General features: G+C 36.1%; 2 protein-coding genes across 2 annotated transcripts in view; one reads left to right on the top strand and one right to left on the bottom strand.

The window, feature by feature from the left end:
* LOC140160676 (uncharacterized) overlaps window positions 1-19203 on the bottom strand; it is a 64715-nt gene that overhangs the window by 5706 nt on the left and 39806 nt on the right. The gene's annotated exons all lie outside the window — the stretch shown is intronic.
* Window positions 1-19203, top strand: part of LOC140159989 (uncharacterized) — a 102257-nt gene that overhangs the window by 73894 nt on the left and 9160 nt on the right. The window contains 6 exon segments of the mRNA XM_072183256.1: window positions 2738-2845; window positions 3350-3480; window positions 3929-4013; window positions 12170-12316; window positions 17001-17080; window positions 18329-18593. Of these exon segments, the coding sequence (XP_072039357.1) occupies window positions 2738-2845; window positions 3350-3480; window positions 3929-4013; window positions 12170-12316; window positions 17001-17080; window positions 18329-18593 (816 nt within the window).

The raw sequence follows: 19203 nt of genomic DNA, 5'->3' as shown, positions 1-19203 counted from the left end.
AGGTTGTTTCTACTGCGCTGTAAATGCAGGGTAACAATTTGCTACCCATGTATGTAATGTGGAGGGCGGAATTCCAGAAAAAAGTTTTGAATGTTCGCACTGTATTGTAGTAGGCTAACTTCTGGGGTCACCCACAAAATCGTCACCCGAACTGTTTCTACTACGAACATTACTATGTATTCACCTCTATTAACAACCTCAAAAGGTGGTTGACAGATTCATCACTCATTCACCTTCACCCGATCTGTTTCTGCTGGGGCTGTTACCCCATATTACTTGCATCACCCCAAATTCACACGCAACTGTTTGCTCAGTAGCAACAAGCTGAAAGATTAAGAATGCTCTTAGCCATCCAGTAGGACCATTTGGACAGGCAAAATTCCACCCCTTATTTTGGGCTATACCAGAAGATTCTATTAAAATCCCAGCCAATGCCATTTTTGGTCCAAATTATATGGTGAATATGGCATGGATAGTTTTTTTACAACTTTGTAGTATTATTGTCAGAGTTTCTGGTAATAATTGTTTTTTCCATCGGTAAAAATTTCTTGAAAACATAAGAAAAAAAGCGAGGGCAAGATGGCTTTGCGCTGCCAGCCGGGAGATACGAGCGACGAGGGTTCGAGCCTTGGGCTTGCCTTAGGTGAAAATGCTCTTCCCTCCCAAAAAGTTCCTATATGGTTGGGAATCCTTCAATTAAGTTCAGTTACATCACATAATTTAATTGTAGAATTTCTTCTCACCCCCATACACTGCTTAGCACGTGCAGATATAGGTAGTGTATGTGCTACGTCTGTGATTTGGAAGTCACGTAAAGCCGTTAGTCCCGTGTTCAGGAGAATTCATCCCTGTGCACGTTAAAGTGTCAGAGCTATTCGAAAAGAGAAAGGGGGTCATCCCCGGTTCTGATATCTGCACTCAGTCCTAGGTTCCTGGATAAGTTGGCATTTAATAGTACAGTCTGAATCTGCCGACTCAACCAAGAAAGAAGAAGAAGAAGCAGATTCTCCCTATGTTTAATAAATTAGCCTGAAATATTTTTAGTAATTTTGATGATATTTGTCTGAAAAGTTCCTATCTGTTGGCATTGTAACACATCTACTGATCACTTGGAGGTCTAGATGGTGGTGCCCATGTGTCACTTGGGCATTAAATTAAGTGCCTTTTATTAAGGCTACATGCTCTTTTTGGTTGAAATTTTTGGCGGGAAATAATCCCGCCAAAACATTAAAGTAATCTTTTCCCACAACTAAATATCATAGTCAGGAAATAAATGATGCATCTGGTAGCTTAGATCATAACTTTCATTATACTTAGTTGCAATTATCCCAGAAAATTCTTGATTTGTTTTACAGAGTCTTGAATTGTCGATGTTTTTGATCAAAAAACATCACTCGGTGTATTTTGAAACTCAAATTAGCCCCAAATCATAATTTATTATATGCACGTGTAGCAAACACCAATGGGAATAATTGGACGTTGTTTGCGGAGCCTAAATTTGGTTTGATTTTATTTCACAATAATTCTAAGGTGAGAATTTTGACCTGACATTTCCTTTTTGGATTTCAAATTTAAATTCATTGATATGTGATATTTTTGAAAAGATAAAGAGTACCGGTACGCTTACCTTTCTGCAACACTTCCCGGTATCATTAAGCATCTGCTGATAACCAACATTTGAGCTGAAAACAGTCCCTTCCTATCATTTTTGAACAAAATAGGGTTCAAAAGTGCGTACCGAAAGCGCATAAACTAGCACAGCGAGGTAATGAACAGAGCTATTTACGGTGGGGTATCTATTGTAAGCTATTAGGGTAGGCCTATAGTATATCTTCCCTTAAGTGACAAGATGTGTCAAGCAGGGCGGTATATTCAAACGCTATTGTCTGGATCATTGAGTATCGATTGCATGACGTATACATGCAGCACGGATGTGTGTGGTCCTCCCAGGTTTTGACATAAATTACAAATCACGTCGTGAATGACCCAGGCGTTTTCATTTTATTATTACTAAATTAATCGTCGTTTATCACGAGTGCTAAGAGTCGTACCAGTTCAATTCATCAAAATTAATTTGTATTAAATAAAAACAACCAGACAAGTAGAGTCGTATGTCTTTCTATGACCGCATTCCTACCAAAATCAATTTTCAATACACTAGAAGCGTGTTGATATGTATATCTTTGAAAATCGCCGAATGTTAACCACAGTCACCGTGGCACAGTATAGGTATCTTTAGCATTCATAGTGCAAGTGGCAGTGGTTCAAGCCTGTTGAAAATTTTAGTATTTTTATTCTTTTTACTAATGCGCTGTGCCGTTTTTCAAACACGCCCCTGAATGAAACTCGTGGGCATGTACCCTTAAATAGAGGCCCTGCATGAAATTATCGATTGGCTCCAAACAAAGGAATTGAGCCGGTGTCCTTCACCGTAGTTATGGCGGAGTGCAGTCCATTCAATAAAATGTTGTCATCAACCTATTTGATCGTAGTGCAGGGTTTTGTGTGTGAGACAAACTGTCACGGTAGATTGCAATCATGCTTTTGTTGAATGCATTTGAGTAGTCCGCCATATTTACGGGATGATACGTCACATGCAAGGCCTCTATAGCCTAAGATGATTGAAAGATAATATTTGATCAATATTGTTCTATATTGCCAAATAATGGCAAAGGTTAGGATGCACTCATAATTCACCACTCATTATTAATCATATATGTTATGTTTTATTATTTAGTTGCACTGAACTACCAAACAGAAGGCAGACCAATGCAGGTTTCACAGGCTCTATTCAGTGGCAATGGTAACTGCGGTTATGTACTCAAGCCATATCCATTCAGAGATGGTAAGTTGTTAGGCTAATCAAAGTTGATTTATTGCTTCCTGTCTAACTGTTTTATACATGTTTATAAACAGGGGATATATTTGACATTGTTAGCTTTTTGGCCCCCACACATATCGCCCAGATGGTTCTTTGTTTCTTTGGCTGTCCGCTTGTTTGTTTGTTTGGTTTGGTGGAAGCAAAACCATTAACATTAGCAAAACTGTGCACCGTTGTGCAATAACCGAGCAACTTGCAGAAAGACTCTGGTACATCAATGATAAAGGGTTGTATGCAAAAACCTTAGACTACATAGTGCGTATGCAGACACCTTAGACCTTGGGGTGTAGAGTGACAATAATAGCCCCAACATAGGTTGATTTTGCATGCTTTAGGCATAGACTCTGGGATGCATGATGAGTGGATTTACCAGTGAATGTATTTTGTCTTAGTAATATACCAAAAGAATAAACATAGCTTATCATTTGGATATGTGTAATGTTTGTATTGGTTGTTATTGTGTTTTAGATTCCAAGCCATTTGATCCCAATAGTGCTGAGCCTGTACCTGGCAAGAAGAAAACACAAGTTACTATCCATATCATAAGTGGACAACAGCTACCTAAACCACCACAGAGTATGCTTGGCGATAGAGGAGAGGTAAGGCACCACATTAGATTTGGTCCTATTTGCCGATTGCACGGTCATCTCAAAGCAAGGTTCTACCTGCAAAGAGTGTGTTGCGTGTGCGTACACCTGTCAAACGTGTGCTTTAATTGCCGCATACACTTTGCAAAAGGCTTCTGGGGTGTTGCTAGAAACAAAAATTCACTTTTTGCAAAAGAATTTGCAGGGAGAACCTCGTTTTGGAACCAAAATGGCAGATAAGGTTTTCTTGCATTGGCAATCCTCATACGAACAAAATGTCAAACTTATGACTTTCTTGGACTTTCCATGAAATTTGAATGTAAACAAAATGGCGATACAACATGATCAATATATTAGTAAAAGTTTATTAATTGCTTTCCAGATCTGTAATAATCAATCCAAAACTCCCATTTGCCAAAATGGCGAATACGTATGTTATGAAATGCTTGATTTATTTCAGATAATTGATCCATATGTCGAAGTAGAAGTGATTGGATTGCCTATTGACTGCCAAAGAGCTCAAACGAAGACTATACAAGATAATGGTATGTGAAAACACACCTGTAACACATATACGTAAACACCAGCAAAAGTTTTCACTAGTCAACTTCAGACACACACGTTTATTGTTGCTATGCAGTGTTGACTTCACTATGCGCACCAAAGTCATTTGTTTAGGTGCTCGTTTGTCCAGTCGGGGATAAGCGCTCTATCGGGCAATACCGCTTTATACGGCAATCTTGTCATATGTGGCGATGTGCATCGCCAAATACGGCGACATAACAGGGTATCCACAGTCAATTAGATCCTTCACAAAAGCAACTAGTTCTTAACAAATAATTTTATCACAGATAGTTACCTTACATAATTATCTAAATTTTCATCGGGTCACTTAAAAATCCATCCGGTCAAACTCTGTGGATCAAATGCAAAAGATGGCATCTTGTAACAGGATTTTAAAATTTCAGATGAACTTAACGCTGTGATAAAATCGGCCATTTTTGTGGATTTACTTCGAGTTGGAGTGAAAATACCCAGTGCATCCATCTTAAAAAATAATCTCCAACATTAATTGAGGGTAAATGGGTCAATGTATAATCTCTTAACTCGGATGCAAATAGATTTAAATCATAAAGCAAGGTCAAAATAATTTTGGGATTGTGGCTGGATTCAGTGACACGTTCTGCACAAGTTCAGAATGAGTGAAATATGTGTTGAGAATTCAATATGGCAAGGTACTCAAAACGTTTCTACCGAGAAGTTAACACTGACTTTTTATCTCAATTTTACTACTTTGCATATAGATTTTTTGTTTAAAAAGTATACAGGCATTGAAAATATAATTAATTGAAATCTGAGGTTTAATAAAAAAATTTACAGGGTGTTTTTGGAGTGTGAGATCGCCAAATACGACAGCCTCGCCAAATGTGGCGATCGAGCGCTTAACTCTGACTGTGTCTGGGCTGGCAAAATGGTGCAGAACATGTGACACTTAATATTTCACTTCTGTTAAACACTCACACACTGACAAAATGGTGCAGAACATGTGACACTTAATATCTCATTTCTGTCAAAGACATACACACTGGCAAAATGGTGCAGAACATGTGACACTTAATATTTCACTTCTGTTAAACAAAAACACACTTACAAAATGGTGCAGAACATGTGACACTTAATATCCCATTTCTGTTAAACACATACACACTGGCAAAATGGTGCAGAACATGTGACACTTAATATCCCATTTCTGTTAAACACATACACACTGACAAAATGGTGCGGAACATGTGACACTTAATATCTCATTTCTGTTAAACACATACACACTGGCAAAATGGTGCAGAACATGTGACACTTAATATCCCATTTCTGTTAAACACATACACACTGGCAAAATGGTGCAGAACATGTGACACTTAATATCTCATTTCTGTTAAACACATACACACTGACAAAATGGTGCAGAACATGTGACACTTAATATCCCATTTCTGTTAAAAATATACACACTGGCAAAATGGTGCAGAACATGTGACACTTAATATCTCATTTCTGTTAAACACATACACACTGGCAAAATGGTGCAGAACATGTGACACTTAATATCCCATTTCTGTTAAACACATACACACTGACAAAATGGTGCAGAACATGTGACACTTAATATCCCATTTCTGTTAAACACATACACACTGGCAAAATGGTGCAGAACATGTGACACTTAATATCCCATTTCTGTTAAACACATACACACTGGCAAAATGGTGCAGAACATGTGACACTTAATATCTCATTTCTGTCAAACACATACACACTGGCAAAATGGTGCAGAACATGTGACACTTAATATCCCATTTCTGTTAAACACATACACACTGGCAAAATGGTGCGGAATATGTGACACCTAATATCTCATTTCTGTCAAACACAAACACACTGGCAAAATGGTGCAGAACATGTGACACTTAATATCCCATTTCTGTTAAACACATACACACTGGCAAAATGGTGCAGAACATGTGACACTTAATATCCCATTTCTGTCAAACACATACACACTGGCAAAATGGTGCAGAACATGTGACACTTAATATCCCATTTCTGTTAAACACATACACACTGGCAAAATGGTGCGGAACATCCCAGCAAACACAAAAACGTTTTTAAAACGTTTTAAATAAGTTATATTTTGGGTTTTGGTTTATGTAAAAGCGTTTTAATAACATTAAAATGTCGGGTTTTTGTCATGAAATGAAAAGACACTACAACAATATTTTTTGAAATGTCATTGTAAACTATTTTTGCAAACATTTTTGGCCAAATATTTTGTCAACACTTAAATAACATTATGTTAAAATATTTGCACCCAGCAAACACAGAAATGTTCTTAAAATGTTTTTTACAAAACGTTTTAATAACATTTAAATGTCGGGTTATATAAAGGTCGTTGTGAAAACATTTTAAAAACGTTATTGTAAATATTTTGGGCAAACATTTTTTGCAAAATATTTTTCAACCCCAAAATAACATTCTATTTCGAATGATTTGTACCAAGTTTTCAAAAATGTTTTTGGAATGTTATTAAAACGTTTTTATACCTTTTATACAACCCGACATTTAAATGTTTTCTGTAAAACATTTGTGTTTGCTGTGCAGTAAATTACCAACAAATGTTATTTAATGTTATGAAAACGTTTTATACCATTAATGTACCCTTTATATAACCCAACATTTAAACGTTTTCTGACAACCTTTTTTAACCTTTTGCGAATGATGTCGAAAACGTTTTGTGTTTGCTGGGATGTGACACTTAATATCCCATTTCTGTTAAACACATACACACTGGCAAAATGGTGCAGAACATGTGACACTTAATATCCCATTTCTGTTAAAAACATACACACTGGCAAAATGGTGCAGAACATGTGACACTTAATATCCCATTTCTGTTAAACACATACATACTGACAAAATGGTGCAGAACATGTGACACTTAATATCTCATTTCTGTTAAACACATACACACTGACAAAATGGTGCAGATCATGTGACACTTAATATCCCATTTCTGTTAAACACAAACACACTGGCAAAATGGTGCAGAACATGTGACACTTAATATCCCATTTCTGTTAAACACATACACACTGGCAAAATGGTGCAGAACATGTGACACTTAATATCTCATTTCTGTTAAACACATACATACTGACAAAATGGTGCAGAACATGTGACACTTAATATCCCATTTCTGTTAAACACATACACACTGGCAAAATGGTGCAGAACATGTGACACTTAATATCCCATTTCTGTTAAACACATACATACTGACAAAATGGTGCAGAACATGTGACACTTAATATCCCATTTCTGTTAAACACATACACACTGGCAAAATGGTGCAGAACATGTGACACTTAATATCTCATTTCTGTTAAACACATACACACTGACAAAATGGTGCGGAACATGTGACACTTAATATCCCATTTCTGTTAAACACATACACACTGGCAAAATGGTGCAGAACATGTGACACTTAATATCCCCCCAGCAAACACAAAATGTTTTCGACATCATTCGCAAAAGGTTATAAAAGGTTGTCAGAAAACGTTTAAATGTCGGGTTAAATAAGGGTATATTAAGGTTATAAAACGTTTTCATAACCTTAAAAAACATATTATGATAATCTACTGCTCAGCAAACAAAAATGTTTTACAAAAAAACGTTTAAATGTCGGGGTTATATAAAGGGTATAAAAACATTTTAATAACATTCCAAAAACATTCTTGAAAACTTGATACAAAACATTCTAAACAGAATGTTATTTTGGGGTTGAACAAATATTTTGCGAAAAATGTTTGCCCAAAATATTTTCAATAACGTTTTAACAACATTTTCATGACCTTTATATAACCCGACATTTAAATGTTATTAAAAGGTTTTGAAAAAAACATTTTAAGAACATTTCTGTGTTTGCTGGGTTCAAATGTTTTAATATAATGTTATTTAAGTATTGACACAATATTTTGCAAAAATGTTTGCAAAAATAGTTTACAATAACATTTTTTTAAAACATTTAAAAATATTGTTGTAGTGTGTTTTCATACAAAACGTTTTAAAACGTTATCATGACCTTTATATAACCCGACATTTTAATGTTATTAAAACGTTTTATCTAAACCAAAAGCCAAAAATAACCTATTTAAAACGTTTTTAAAACGTTTTTGTGTTTGCTGGGCCATTTCTGTTAAACACATACACTGGCAAAATGGTGCAGAACATGTGACACTTAATATCCCATTTCTGTTAAACACATACACACTGGCAAAATGGTGCAGAACATGTGACACTTAATATCTCATTTCTGTTAAACACATACACACTGACAAAATGGTGCGGAACATGTGACACTTAATATCTCATTTCTGTTAAACACATACACACTGACAAAATGGTGCGGAACATGTGACACTTAATATCTCATTTCTGTCAAACACATACACACTGGCAAAATGGTGCAGAACATGTGACACTTAATATCTCATTTCTGTTAAACACACACACACTGACAAAATGGTGCAGAACATGTGACACTTAATATCCCATTTCTGTTAAACACATACACACTGGCAAAATGATGCAGAACATGTGACACTTAATATCTCATTTCTGTTAAACACATACACACTGGCAAAATGGTGCAGAACATGTGACACTTAATATCCCATTCTGTTAAACACATACACACTGGCAAAATGGTGCGGAACATGTGACACTTAATATCTCATTTCTGTTAAACACATACACACTGACAAAATGGTGCAGAACATGTGACACTTAATATCCCATTTCTGTCAAACACAAACACACTGGCAAAATGGTGCAGAACATGTGACACTTAATATCCCATTTCTGTTAAACACATACACACTGGCAAAATGGTGCAGAACATGTGACACTTAATATCTCATTTCTGTTAAACACATACACACTGACAAAATGGTGCAGAACATGTGACACTTAATATCTCATTTCTGTTAAACACATACACACTGGCAAAATGGTGCAGAACATGTGACACTTAATATCCCATTTCTGTTAAACACATACACACTGGCAAAATGGTGCAGAACATGTGACACTTAATATCCCATTTCTGTTAAACACATACACACTGACAAAATGGTGCAGAACATGTGACACTTAATATCCCATTTCTGTCAAACACATACACACTGGCAAAATGGTGCAGATCATGTGACACTTAATATCTCATTTCTGTTAAACACATACACACTGACAAAATGGTGCAGAACATGTGACACTTAATATCCCATTTCTGTTAAACACATACACACTGGCAAAATGGTGCAGAACATGTGACACTTAATATCTCATTTCTGTTAAACACATACACACTGGCAAAATGGTGCAGAACATGTGACACTTAATATCTCATTTCTGTCAAACACATACACACTGACAAAATGGTGCAGAACATGTGACACTTAATATCTCATTCTGTTAAACACATACACTGGCAAAATGGTGCAGAACATGTGACACTTAATATCTCATTTCTGTTAAACACATACACACTGGCAAAATGGTGCAGAACATGTGACACTTAATATCCCATTTCTGTTAAACACATACACACTGACAAAATGGTGCAGAACATGTGACACTTAATATCCCATTCTGTTAAACACATACACTGGCAAAATGGTGCAGAACATGTGACACTTAATATCTCATTTCTGTTAAACACAAACACACTGGCAAAATGGTGCGGAACATGTGACACTTAATATCCCATTTCTGTTAAACACATACACACTGGCAAAATGGTGCGGAACATGTGACACTTAATATCTCATTTCTGTCAAACACATACACACTGGCAAAATGGTGCAGAACATGTGACACTTAATATCTCATTTCTGTTAAACACACACACACTGACAAAATGGTGCAGAACATGTGACACTTAATATCCCATTTCTGTTAAACACATACACACTGGCAAAATGATGCAGAACATGTGACACTTAATATCTCATTTCTGTTAAACACATACACACTGGCAAAATGGTGCAGAACATGTGACACTTAATATCCCATTCTGTTAAACACATACACACTGGCAAAATGGTGCAGAACATGTGACACTTAATATCCCATTTCTGTTAAACACATACACACTGACAAAATGGTGCAGAACATGTGACACTTAATATCCCATTCTGTTAAACACATACACTGGCAAAATGGTGCAGAACATGTGACACTTAATATCTCATTTCTGTTAAACACAAACACACTGGCAAAATGGTGCGGAACATGTGACACTTAATATCCCATTTCTGTCAAACACAAACACACTGGCAAAATGGTGCAGATCATGTGACACTTAATATCTCATTTCTGTTAAACACATACACACTGGCAAAATGGTGCAGAACATGTGACACTTAATATCCCATTTCTGTCAAACACAAACACACTGGCAAAATGGTGCAGATCATGTGACACTTAATATCTCATTTCTGTTAAACACATACACACTGGCAAAATGGTGCAGAACATGTGACACTTAATATCCCATTTCTGTTAAACACATACACACTGACAAAATGGTGCAGAACATGTGACACTTAATATCCCATTCTGTTAAACAAATACACTGGCCAAATGGTGCAGAACATGTGACACTTAATATCTCATTTCTGTTAAACACATACACACTGGCAAAATGGTGCAGAACATGTGACACTTAATATCTCATTTCTGTTAAACACATACACACTGGCAAAATGGTGCAGAACATGTGACACTTAAGGGAGCAGCGTGGCACACTGGTTAAGGTCTTTGCCTTTGGTGCGAGAGGTCCCGGGTTCGATTCCCCGCAGGACCTAAAAAAAAAAAATCTCCGCTCTCCCCGTTGTTCATCTGGTAATGGCGGGGCAGATGATCCATGATAAAAGATTTTGTTTACAGGCGGTTCCGATCAGGGTAACGCCCGATTGTCAGCTACACTTGTCTGTCCTGTAAAATACCCCGACCAGCTATCTACGGCGACCCACTTCGTTCACCAGGTCACTTGTATCTGGCTGAAGTTTCGACAGCGTTATCTCCTAGATTTCAGCTGTTAATGCCTAGATATACCCGCAAAAATATCCCATTTCTGTGAAACACATACACACTGGCAAAATGGTGTAGAACACGTGACACTTAATATCCCATTTCTGTGAAACACATACACTGGCAAAATGGTGCAGAACGTGTGACACTTAATATCCCATTTCTGTGAAACACATACACACGGGCAAAATGGTGTAGAACATTTATATCCCATTTCTGTGGCAAAATGGTGCAGAACATCCCAGCAAACACAAAAACGTTTTTAAAACATTTTAAATAAGTTATATTTTTGGTTTTGGTTTAGGTAAAAACGTTTTAATAACATTAAAATGTCGGGTTATATAAAGGTCATAAAATCATTTTAAAACGTTTTGTATGAAAACACACTACAACAATATTTTTTAAATGTTTTCGAAATGTCATTGTAAACTATTTTTGCAAACATTTTTGGCCAAATATTTTGTTAACACTTAAATAACATTATGTTAAAATATTTGCACCCAGCAAACACAGAAATGTTCTTAAAATGTTTTTTTACAAAACGTTTTAATAACATTTAAATGTCGGGTTATATAAAGGTCGTGAAAACATTTTAAAAACGTTATTGTAAATATTTTGGGCAAACATTTTTTGCAAAATATTTTTTCAACCCCAAAATAACATTCTGTTTAAAATGATTTGTACCAAGTTTTCAAAAATGTTTTTGGAATGTTATTAAAACGTTTTTATTCCCTTTATATAACCCGACATTTAAATGTTTTCTGTAAAACATTTGTGTTTTCTGTGTAGTAAATTACCAACAAATGTTATTTAATGTTATGAAAACGTTTTATACCATTAATGTACCCTTTATATAACCCGACATTTAAACGTTTTCTGACAACCTTTTATAACCTTTTGCGAATGATGTCGAAAACGTTTTGTGTTTGCTGGGATGTTACATTTATATCCCATTAAGGGGGTGGGGGCACACCTCGGTAGCTCTAGGTTTCTGGACACGCCCCTGGTTAGTACTTTTACCAACACAGTTTCTTCTTTTGAATTGTAGGTTTTAATCCTCATTGGGATTGCAACATGACTTTCACCATCCACCTAGCTGACCTAGCATTGATAAGATTTGCTGTGTGGGATGAAGATCCTATTGGTAGAGATTTCATAGGTCAATTCACTATGCCAGTACGCAGCCTCATGCCAGGTAAGTTTTATGTCAAATCATCATGATCATGCCATTTTTGGGTGTCAGTTTCTGTGATAAAGAATCATTTGATAATACAAAATTCATAATTGCAATTCTGGGTAAAAACCACATGTGCCTGCTAACGGTCAAAAAAATTTTATTGCATGAGGTGAAAGGGCTTTGGTAGTAGGTTACAAAAGTCACATCAAAATTCCTCCGAGCCTGTTGCCATAGCAACGGCAGTTTTATGATTTTCGTGATTTTGCTTATTTTGGGGTGAAAATAAGGGAAAATATGTACTTTTCTGAATTGCTCCTGACTTTAAATTTGAGGTCACATTAAAAAAGCAACCTTACCACCATAAAGTATTATCTTTGTGCTTTCCCCAGATGCAAAAAATATTTCAATAATATTTCTCCATGTGCAATTTTAGGGCTGGGCAACATTGCCAATTAAGCACTTTTGAAAAAATGCAATTTTTACCCTATCTTTGAAGTCTAAAAACTAATTTTGCTTGAGCACCCAGAATTATTTCCTCTTTGATGGTACTTGAGCAGACATTGCCCCTTTCAAATTTGGTAAAAAATCTCTGGGGCTATTTGACCTGTAAAGCCAGTGTTGCCAGAAAGTTTGATAATTTTCAAAAAATGCATTTTTCGAAATAATGCATTTTTCTACATGTTTACTCATGTAACCTTTAATACCACCAACTTAATTGAAATATTTGCACACTTTGCACACATGATTAGACACACACTGCAGCGTAAGCAACACTTTGCGGCTGGGGACAAGTCCTGTCCTGCAAAAACCGGTATTGCCAGAAAATCTTACTTCATTAATCCAAATTTCCAATTTGTGCATTTTACAATATTATGTATTCGGTTAAGTTTATACTATCAATGTTAGTTGAATATAATGTTTAAACATCATCTGATACAATACATGTTCAGACACATGGGCAAGTTTCTCGACAGGTGGCTTAGTAAGCCTTTGGCTTAGGCGACCTTGAGGATACTATAGGCTAAAGCCTAGTTTTGACCCAAAATAGTAATTTTTACATGGAAATTTTTTTGAAATATGACAAATGCATCTTGGAAAGTGTATCAGTTTATTAAGATGGATGTTAAATCAAAAAAGTGACCTATGATTTTGACCTATGACCTCTTGTAATTCATAAGTAGACCTAAAATGCCGGTTTTCAATGATATTGTTCATTTTGGGTAAAAATGGACCCTTTTTACCATTTTTAGCAATTTTTTGCATTACAAAAGTTTTAAATTACACTTAACTTTATTGATAAATAGGGCTTCTTTAATTTTAGGCTATTGAGAGAATTCAACAAGTATGCAGTTTCCATGGCAACGACCATTAATGCTCATTTTAAGCAAATATCTGTGAAATAGAGCTAATTTCCCAGTAAAAATGGGCGTAAAAGGCCGTTTCCTTGTAAACTGGCATCTCTTTGAATTCTCCTAATAGCTTAAAATGTTATGCCAATCAAACAATATTTTAGGCTTTATGATAATCCTGTTAATGAGAATACACGAAACTGTTGATTCTTGATTACGAATCCACAAGGCATAGCCGAAAGTGAACTCGTATCAAGGAATAACAGTTTCAAGTGTATTCGCTGATTTAAACCATTGCTTTATACTAACAATACGCTCTAAAACTGTGGATTCTTGCATAGAAACGTGTCAAGTGTTCATTCAGTAGAAAATAATCTTCAGTAATGAATAGACGTCATAGCAATGGTTTAAGTACATTTTCCAGACATAACTTGTGTGATCTAGCCTGTAAATATATCAGATATTTTGTGTAATCTATTATGAGAATGATGAGTTTTAAACCTGACTCAACAGGCTTTCGTTGACTACATCTACACAATTTTAGCGAAACATGGCACACAAGGCTAACAAAGAATCGAGGCTATATTGTAGATGAATCCAATTTCATGCATTCCTACACCTCAATGGCAGCCATAGCTGGCCATAGCTGGCCATAGCTGCCCCCCTTAGGTCTATCCCACCTGAAATGTGAAATGATGTGGCCTTGGCAGTGGCGGATCCAGGGCAGTCAGAGGGGGGATTTGAGAAAAAATAGAGAAAAATGTACGAAATGGGTGGCCCTCCCGTCCACTCGCCCTGCATATTGGCGGGCCCGCAGTAATTTTCAAATGCTTTTAGGACGAGGAGGGGGGGCGGAATGAGGGGCCGGAGCCCACTGCCCCCCCAATCCGCGCCGGGGTCTTGGCGGGGATATGAAACTGCTCTCCCTTCCACCCAATGATCATACCATGATACTTTTGGAATGGCAATTTTAAACCAAATTGATAGCATATAGGCCTACACATACAGATAGAAAATTATCTTGAGGATTGTGTTAGAAACAAGGGGAAATCGGGAAAATAGGGAGTGTTTTAATTGCAACAGCCTATCATGACCCACTAGCTTCTTCACCAGTTGGATTATTATTTGCATTGTAAATATTGTCTGCACGGTTGTTTCGATGTGAACACATGTGATGTTACCTTTCCACCCTGGACAAGTATATCTTCAACAGGTCCCCGGTACCCGCACTCCGTGCATCCGCGGGTATTCATGCTTGTCGGTGAACTTTAAAAACACCCCCTTTTGCATCTCATTTCGCGAAGTTTTAAGGGGAAAAACACCCTTTTTTAGCGATTTGCTAATTATTTACCCTTCGACAATACCCTATTTCAGCTAAAACGCGAACGATATTTCTAACATACCCTTTTCTGACAGAAACACGTAGGCTGCTCTATGAAATGACCCTTTTTTTTCAATTTCGCGAACACATGGTTTGAAAAATACCCCTTTTTGTGTGTTTCATGAATCGCATTTCTTCATCTAAAAACACCCCCTATTTCGCGAAATTTTCGACGAGCATGAATACCCATGGATGCACTGAGTGCGGGGACCGGGAACAGGTCCTGTATCAACGTAAAAGTAGAAGTCAAATTGATGGTATCAGAACGGATGTCTTAATTTAGGAGAGAAATTCAATAAGGGTGTCAAATAATGCAAATATCAATATTGATGCCCCCATGGGAGTTTGAAGTTTATATTAGTGTGCGTATCATTAATTTTACATGGCTACGTTTTCAAACAAATGCACGCATGTTTGACGAACACAAAAATTACGGGTAAGCCTGTGGGTAAATTAATTGTCATATAATCTGGCAATACCATCATTGCCTAAGTTTCAAAACCTGTTTGTGATGGTTGTTAAAAAGGGTCCATTTTTGCCCAAAATGACCAAAATCATTAAAAACCTACATTTTAGGCCTACTTATGAATTCCAAGAGGTCATAGGTAAAAATAGGTCACAGAAAAATATTGTGATTTACTTTTTTTTTTTGATCCAAACGTCCATCTTAGTAAGCTGATACACTTTTTTAAGGTGCATATATCATTTTCCAAACAATTTTCTATGTAAAAATTACTATTGTGGGTCAAAAGTAGGCTTAGTATCCTCTAGGTCGCCAAAGCCTAAGGCTTACTAAGCCACCTGTCGAGAAACTCGCCCATGTGTCTGAACATGTATTGTATCAGATGATGTTTAAATGCACATTATATTCAACTACATTGATACTATAAAATTAATTGAATAAATAATTGTAAAATGCACAAATTGGAAATTTGGATTAATAAAATAAGATGTTCTGGCAATACCGGTTTTTGCAGGACAGGATTTGAACCCAGCCTCAAAGTGTTGCTTCCGTTGCAGTGTGTGTCTAATCATGTATGCAAAGTGTGCAAATATTTCAATTAAGTTGGTGGTATTAAAGGTTACATGAGTAAATATGTAGAAAATGCATTATTTTGAAAAATGCATTTTTTGAAAATTATCAAACTTTCTGGCAACACTGGCTTTACAGGTCAAATAGCCCCAGAGATTTTTTACCAAATTTGGAAGGGGCAATGTCTGCCCAAGTACCAACAAAGAGGAAATAATTCTGGGTGCTCAAGCAAAATTAGTTTTTAGACTTCAAAGATAGGGTAAAAATTGCATTTTTTCAAAAGTGCTAAATTGGCAATGTTGCCCAGCACTAAAATTGAACATGGGGAAATATTATTGAAATATTTTTTGCATCTGGGGAAAGCACAAAGACAATACTTTATGGTGGTAAGGTTACTTTTTTAATGTGACTTCACATTTAAAGTCAGGAGCAATTCAGAAAAGTACATATTTTCCCTTATTTTCACCCCAAAATAAGCAAAAATCACGAAAATCATAAAAACTGCCGTTGCTATGGCAACAAGCTCCGGAGGAATTTTTGATGTGACTTTTTGTAACCTACTACCAAAGCCCTTTCACCTCATGCAATAAAAATGTTTTGACCGTTAGCAGGCACATGTGGTTTTTACCCAGAATTGCAAATAACAGCTCAATTACTCCAAAGGTTATGGTCCCGGGGTTATAGTTTCTACTTTTTGATATCATACCGCTAGCAATCCCGTTCCGAAAATTAGTTACAGCTTACTATCTTTGAAATCAGTGAAAATAAACCTGTTATTTAGAATTTGGATGTGTAGCAAAGTAGCTTTTTATTGTACCAATGCTAGCAAAGAATAATAATTGGTTACTAGTTATGCTGAAAGGTATTAGTCTTTTATTTTATTTATTTATCCATTTATCTTATTTTACCATTTTCTTTATCTCCTTTTATCCATATCAGGCTATAGACATGTTCATCTAGAAGGTTTGGACCAAGCTAGTTTATTTATACATGTAACAATGGAGGACCATGACACTTGGGTAAGTTCCACATAGGCAGGTCCGATATCTTCGATGTTTAGATAGCCCCCTTCGTTTTGGCCGCCCGCTTCGTTTTGGCCGTCCCGCTTTTACCGGGGGCTGGTGCCCCAAAAATATGTGCATGCTTAAAACAATATGTTAGAATTTTTGGCAGTAAGTTTAAACAAATGGTTTTGATTGTTATTAAAAGATTTTATACCCTTTATATTTACTTCACTCAGGGACCGTGTATAAAGGGACTGGAAACGGGATTATTGATAGCTATTGTCAAGCTATTGTTATCAGATTATCTTTCACGACCTTTGATTGTATGCGAGTTGCGCCGAGGGCGTGATGTTTGAATTTTATTATTTACTCATGTTGCTCTACAAAATATCAAAAAAAACATCAAAGTATTCCAATATCTTTTTAAGTTATGACAAATTGTGTAAAATTTCTATCCTTTGTCGAAAATAATTTCTGTGTAGCATCGAGAATCATTTACATAGGATTTTGGAGACAAAATGTGATAATTTTGTGGAGAATGCTAGAACAAACAAAATTATATTTTTTCTGGAATGTGTACACCGACGCTTGGTATTCCTACTGATTTCGATACTGAAATAATTCTTAAGATGATGTTCTTTGAAGATTTATGTTGGCATTTCTAGAGTCTGTCATTATACTAGCAAACATGTAGGCTCATTTCGCAATGTACAATACAAGCCAAGCGCAGTGTTGTAAAGCGCTTCAGACTCAGTATTATGCGTACAATATTGTATGTACAATATATACGTTATTTAATCTATTGCCATTCTATTTCCAGTAATGTTTAAGTTCTAACGAATGTTTGATGACGAAAAATCGATAATATGTTACATACAATATGTAGCAGAAATATATTATCGATTTTACGTCATCAAACATTCGTTAGAACTTAAACAGTACTGGAAATAGAATGGCAATAGATTAAATAACGTACATATTGTACATACAATATTGTACGTACAATAAAAAGTCTGTATACTGCTTAACTGTGCTTGGATTCGTACTAGGGTCTATTGATCAACGTATTATTCATGCTTGCTCAACTGAGGATAATTTGTAAACCAGCAACTCGCATGGTACAATGGATGGAAGGCGTTTCCAGTCCCTCCATACAAGGTCCCTGCTTCACTCAACATTTAAACATTTTCTGTGCAACATTATGTGTTTGCAGGGTAACTAGATAAGTTTCAAATAATTTCATCTCAATTGTTTCTCCCCCAGGCTACACGTATTGCCAAAGTAAAGCCAAAGGGCCTCTACTGCCGGACAAAGTCTGTAGAACTTGAGTACTCTCCAATCACAGGTCATCGAAACTCCCCACGAAGACGTTCTTCTTTAGCGCAGATGTTAAGAAGAAAAACATCAATGCCTTTAAACCCCTCCAAGGAATATGGTCCTCCATCATCTTCAGTTCCATCAAGAATGAAGAGAAGAAGTTATGATGATGCCAATAACAGTAGTATAGAGGAACAAAGCCTACCAGATGGTATGTACCTTTTGCTTTTAAAAAACATTTTAAAAATTTACTGGTGTGCACTCTTAAGTATTATTTGCATGATGCAGTGACTGAATAAATCCGTATGGGGAGTGAATTTATATCTTCCCCGACTTCATTTTTGCTTCAAGTTAATGTTTCAAAATATGTAAAAGTATGTATATATTTTTAGGAAGGAAATCACTCCTGTGAGATCACGACTTATGCCAAAATGTTCTGATTTTGAGAAAATCACCCTAAAAAAACCAGATCTTGACTTTTATCATGTACATGTACCATTTTCAGAGAGCTGCTGCAGTATAAAAGGAATTAAAACATTGTATGTATTACTTGCTAAGTTATATGTGATTATTTCTGTTTATATATTGCTCTATCCCATGGTGACAGGATCTAGCTAAAGGTAACTTGGTTTCTGTTGTCTGGTGAGGCTGTTGAATTATGCAGTGTTGTGATATTTGTGATAAAGAATTGCTTGCATTGCATGATTACTCTTTTTCACAAGTTCAAGAGGTTAATGCTCTGTCTGCATGCTAGCCATAGGCTTCAACATAAAAAGTCCCAAGATTTGAGATATTTTCTCAAAATATCAAGAGCTATCTTA

The sequence above is a fragment of the Amphiura filiformis genome, chromosome 9 (assembly GCF_039555335.1).
Source record: "Amphiura filiformis chromosome 9, Afil_fr2py, whole genome shotgun sequence".
In the NCBI taxonomy this organism is placed as follows: domain Eukaryota; kingdom Metazoa; phylum Echinodermata; class Ophiuroidea; order Amphilepidida; family Amphiuridae; genus Amphiura; species Amphiura filiformis.
The sequence above is the reverse complement of the archived record's forward strand: the minus strand, read 5'-3'. Positions and strand labels throughout refer to the sequence as shown.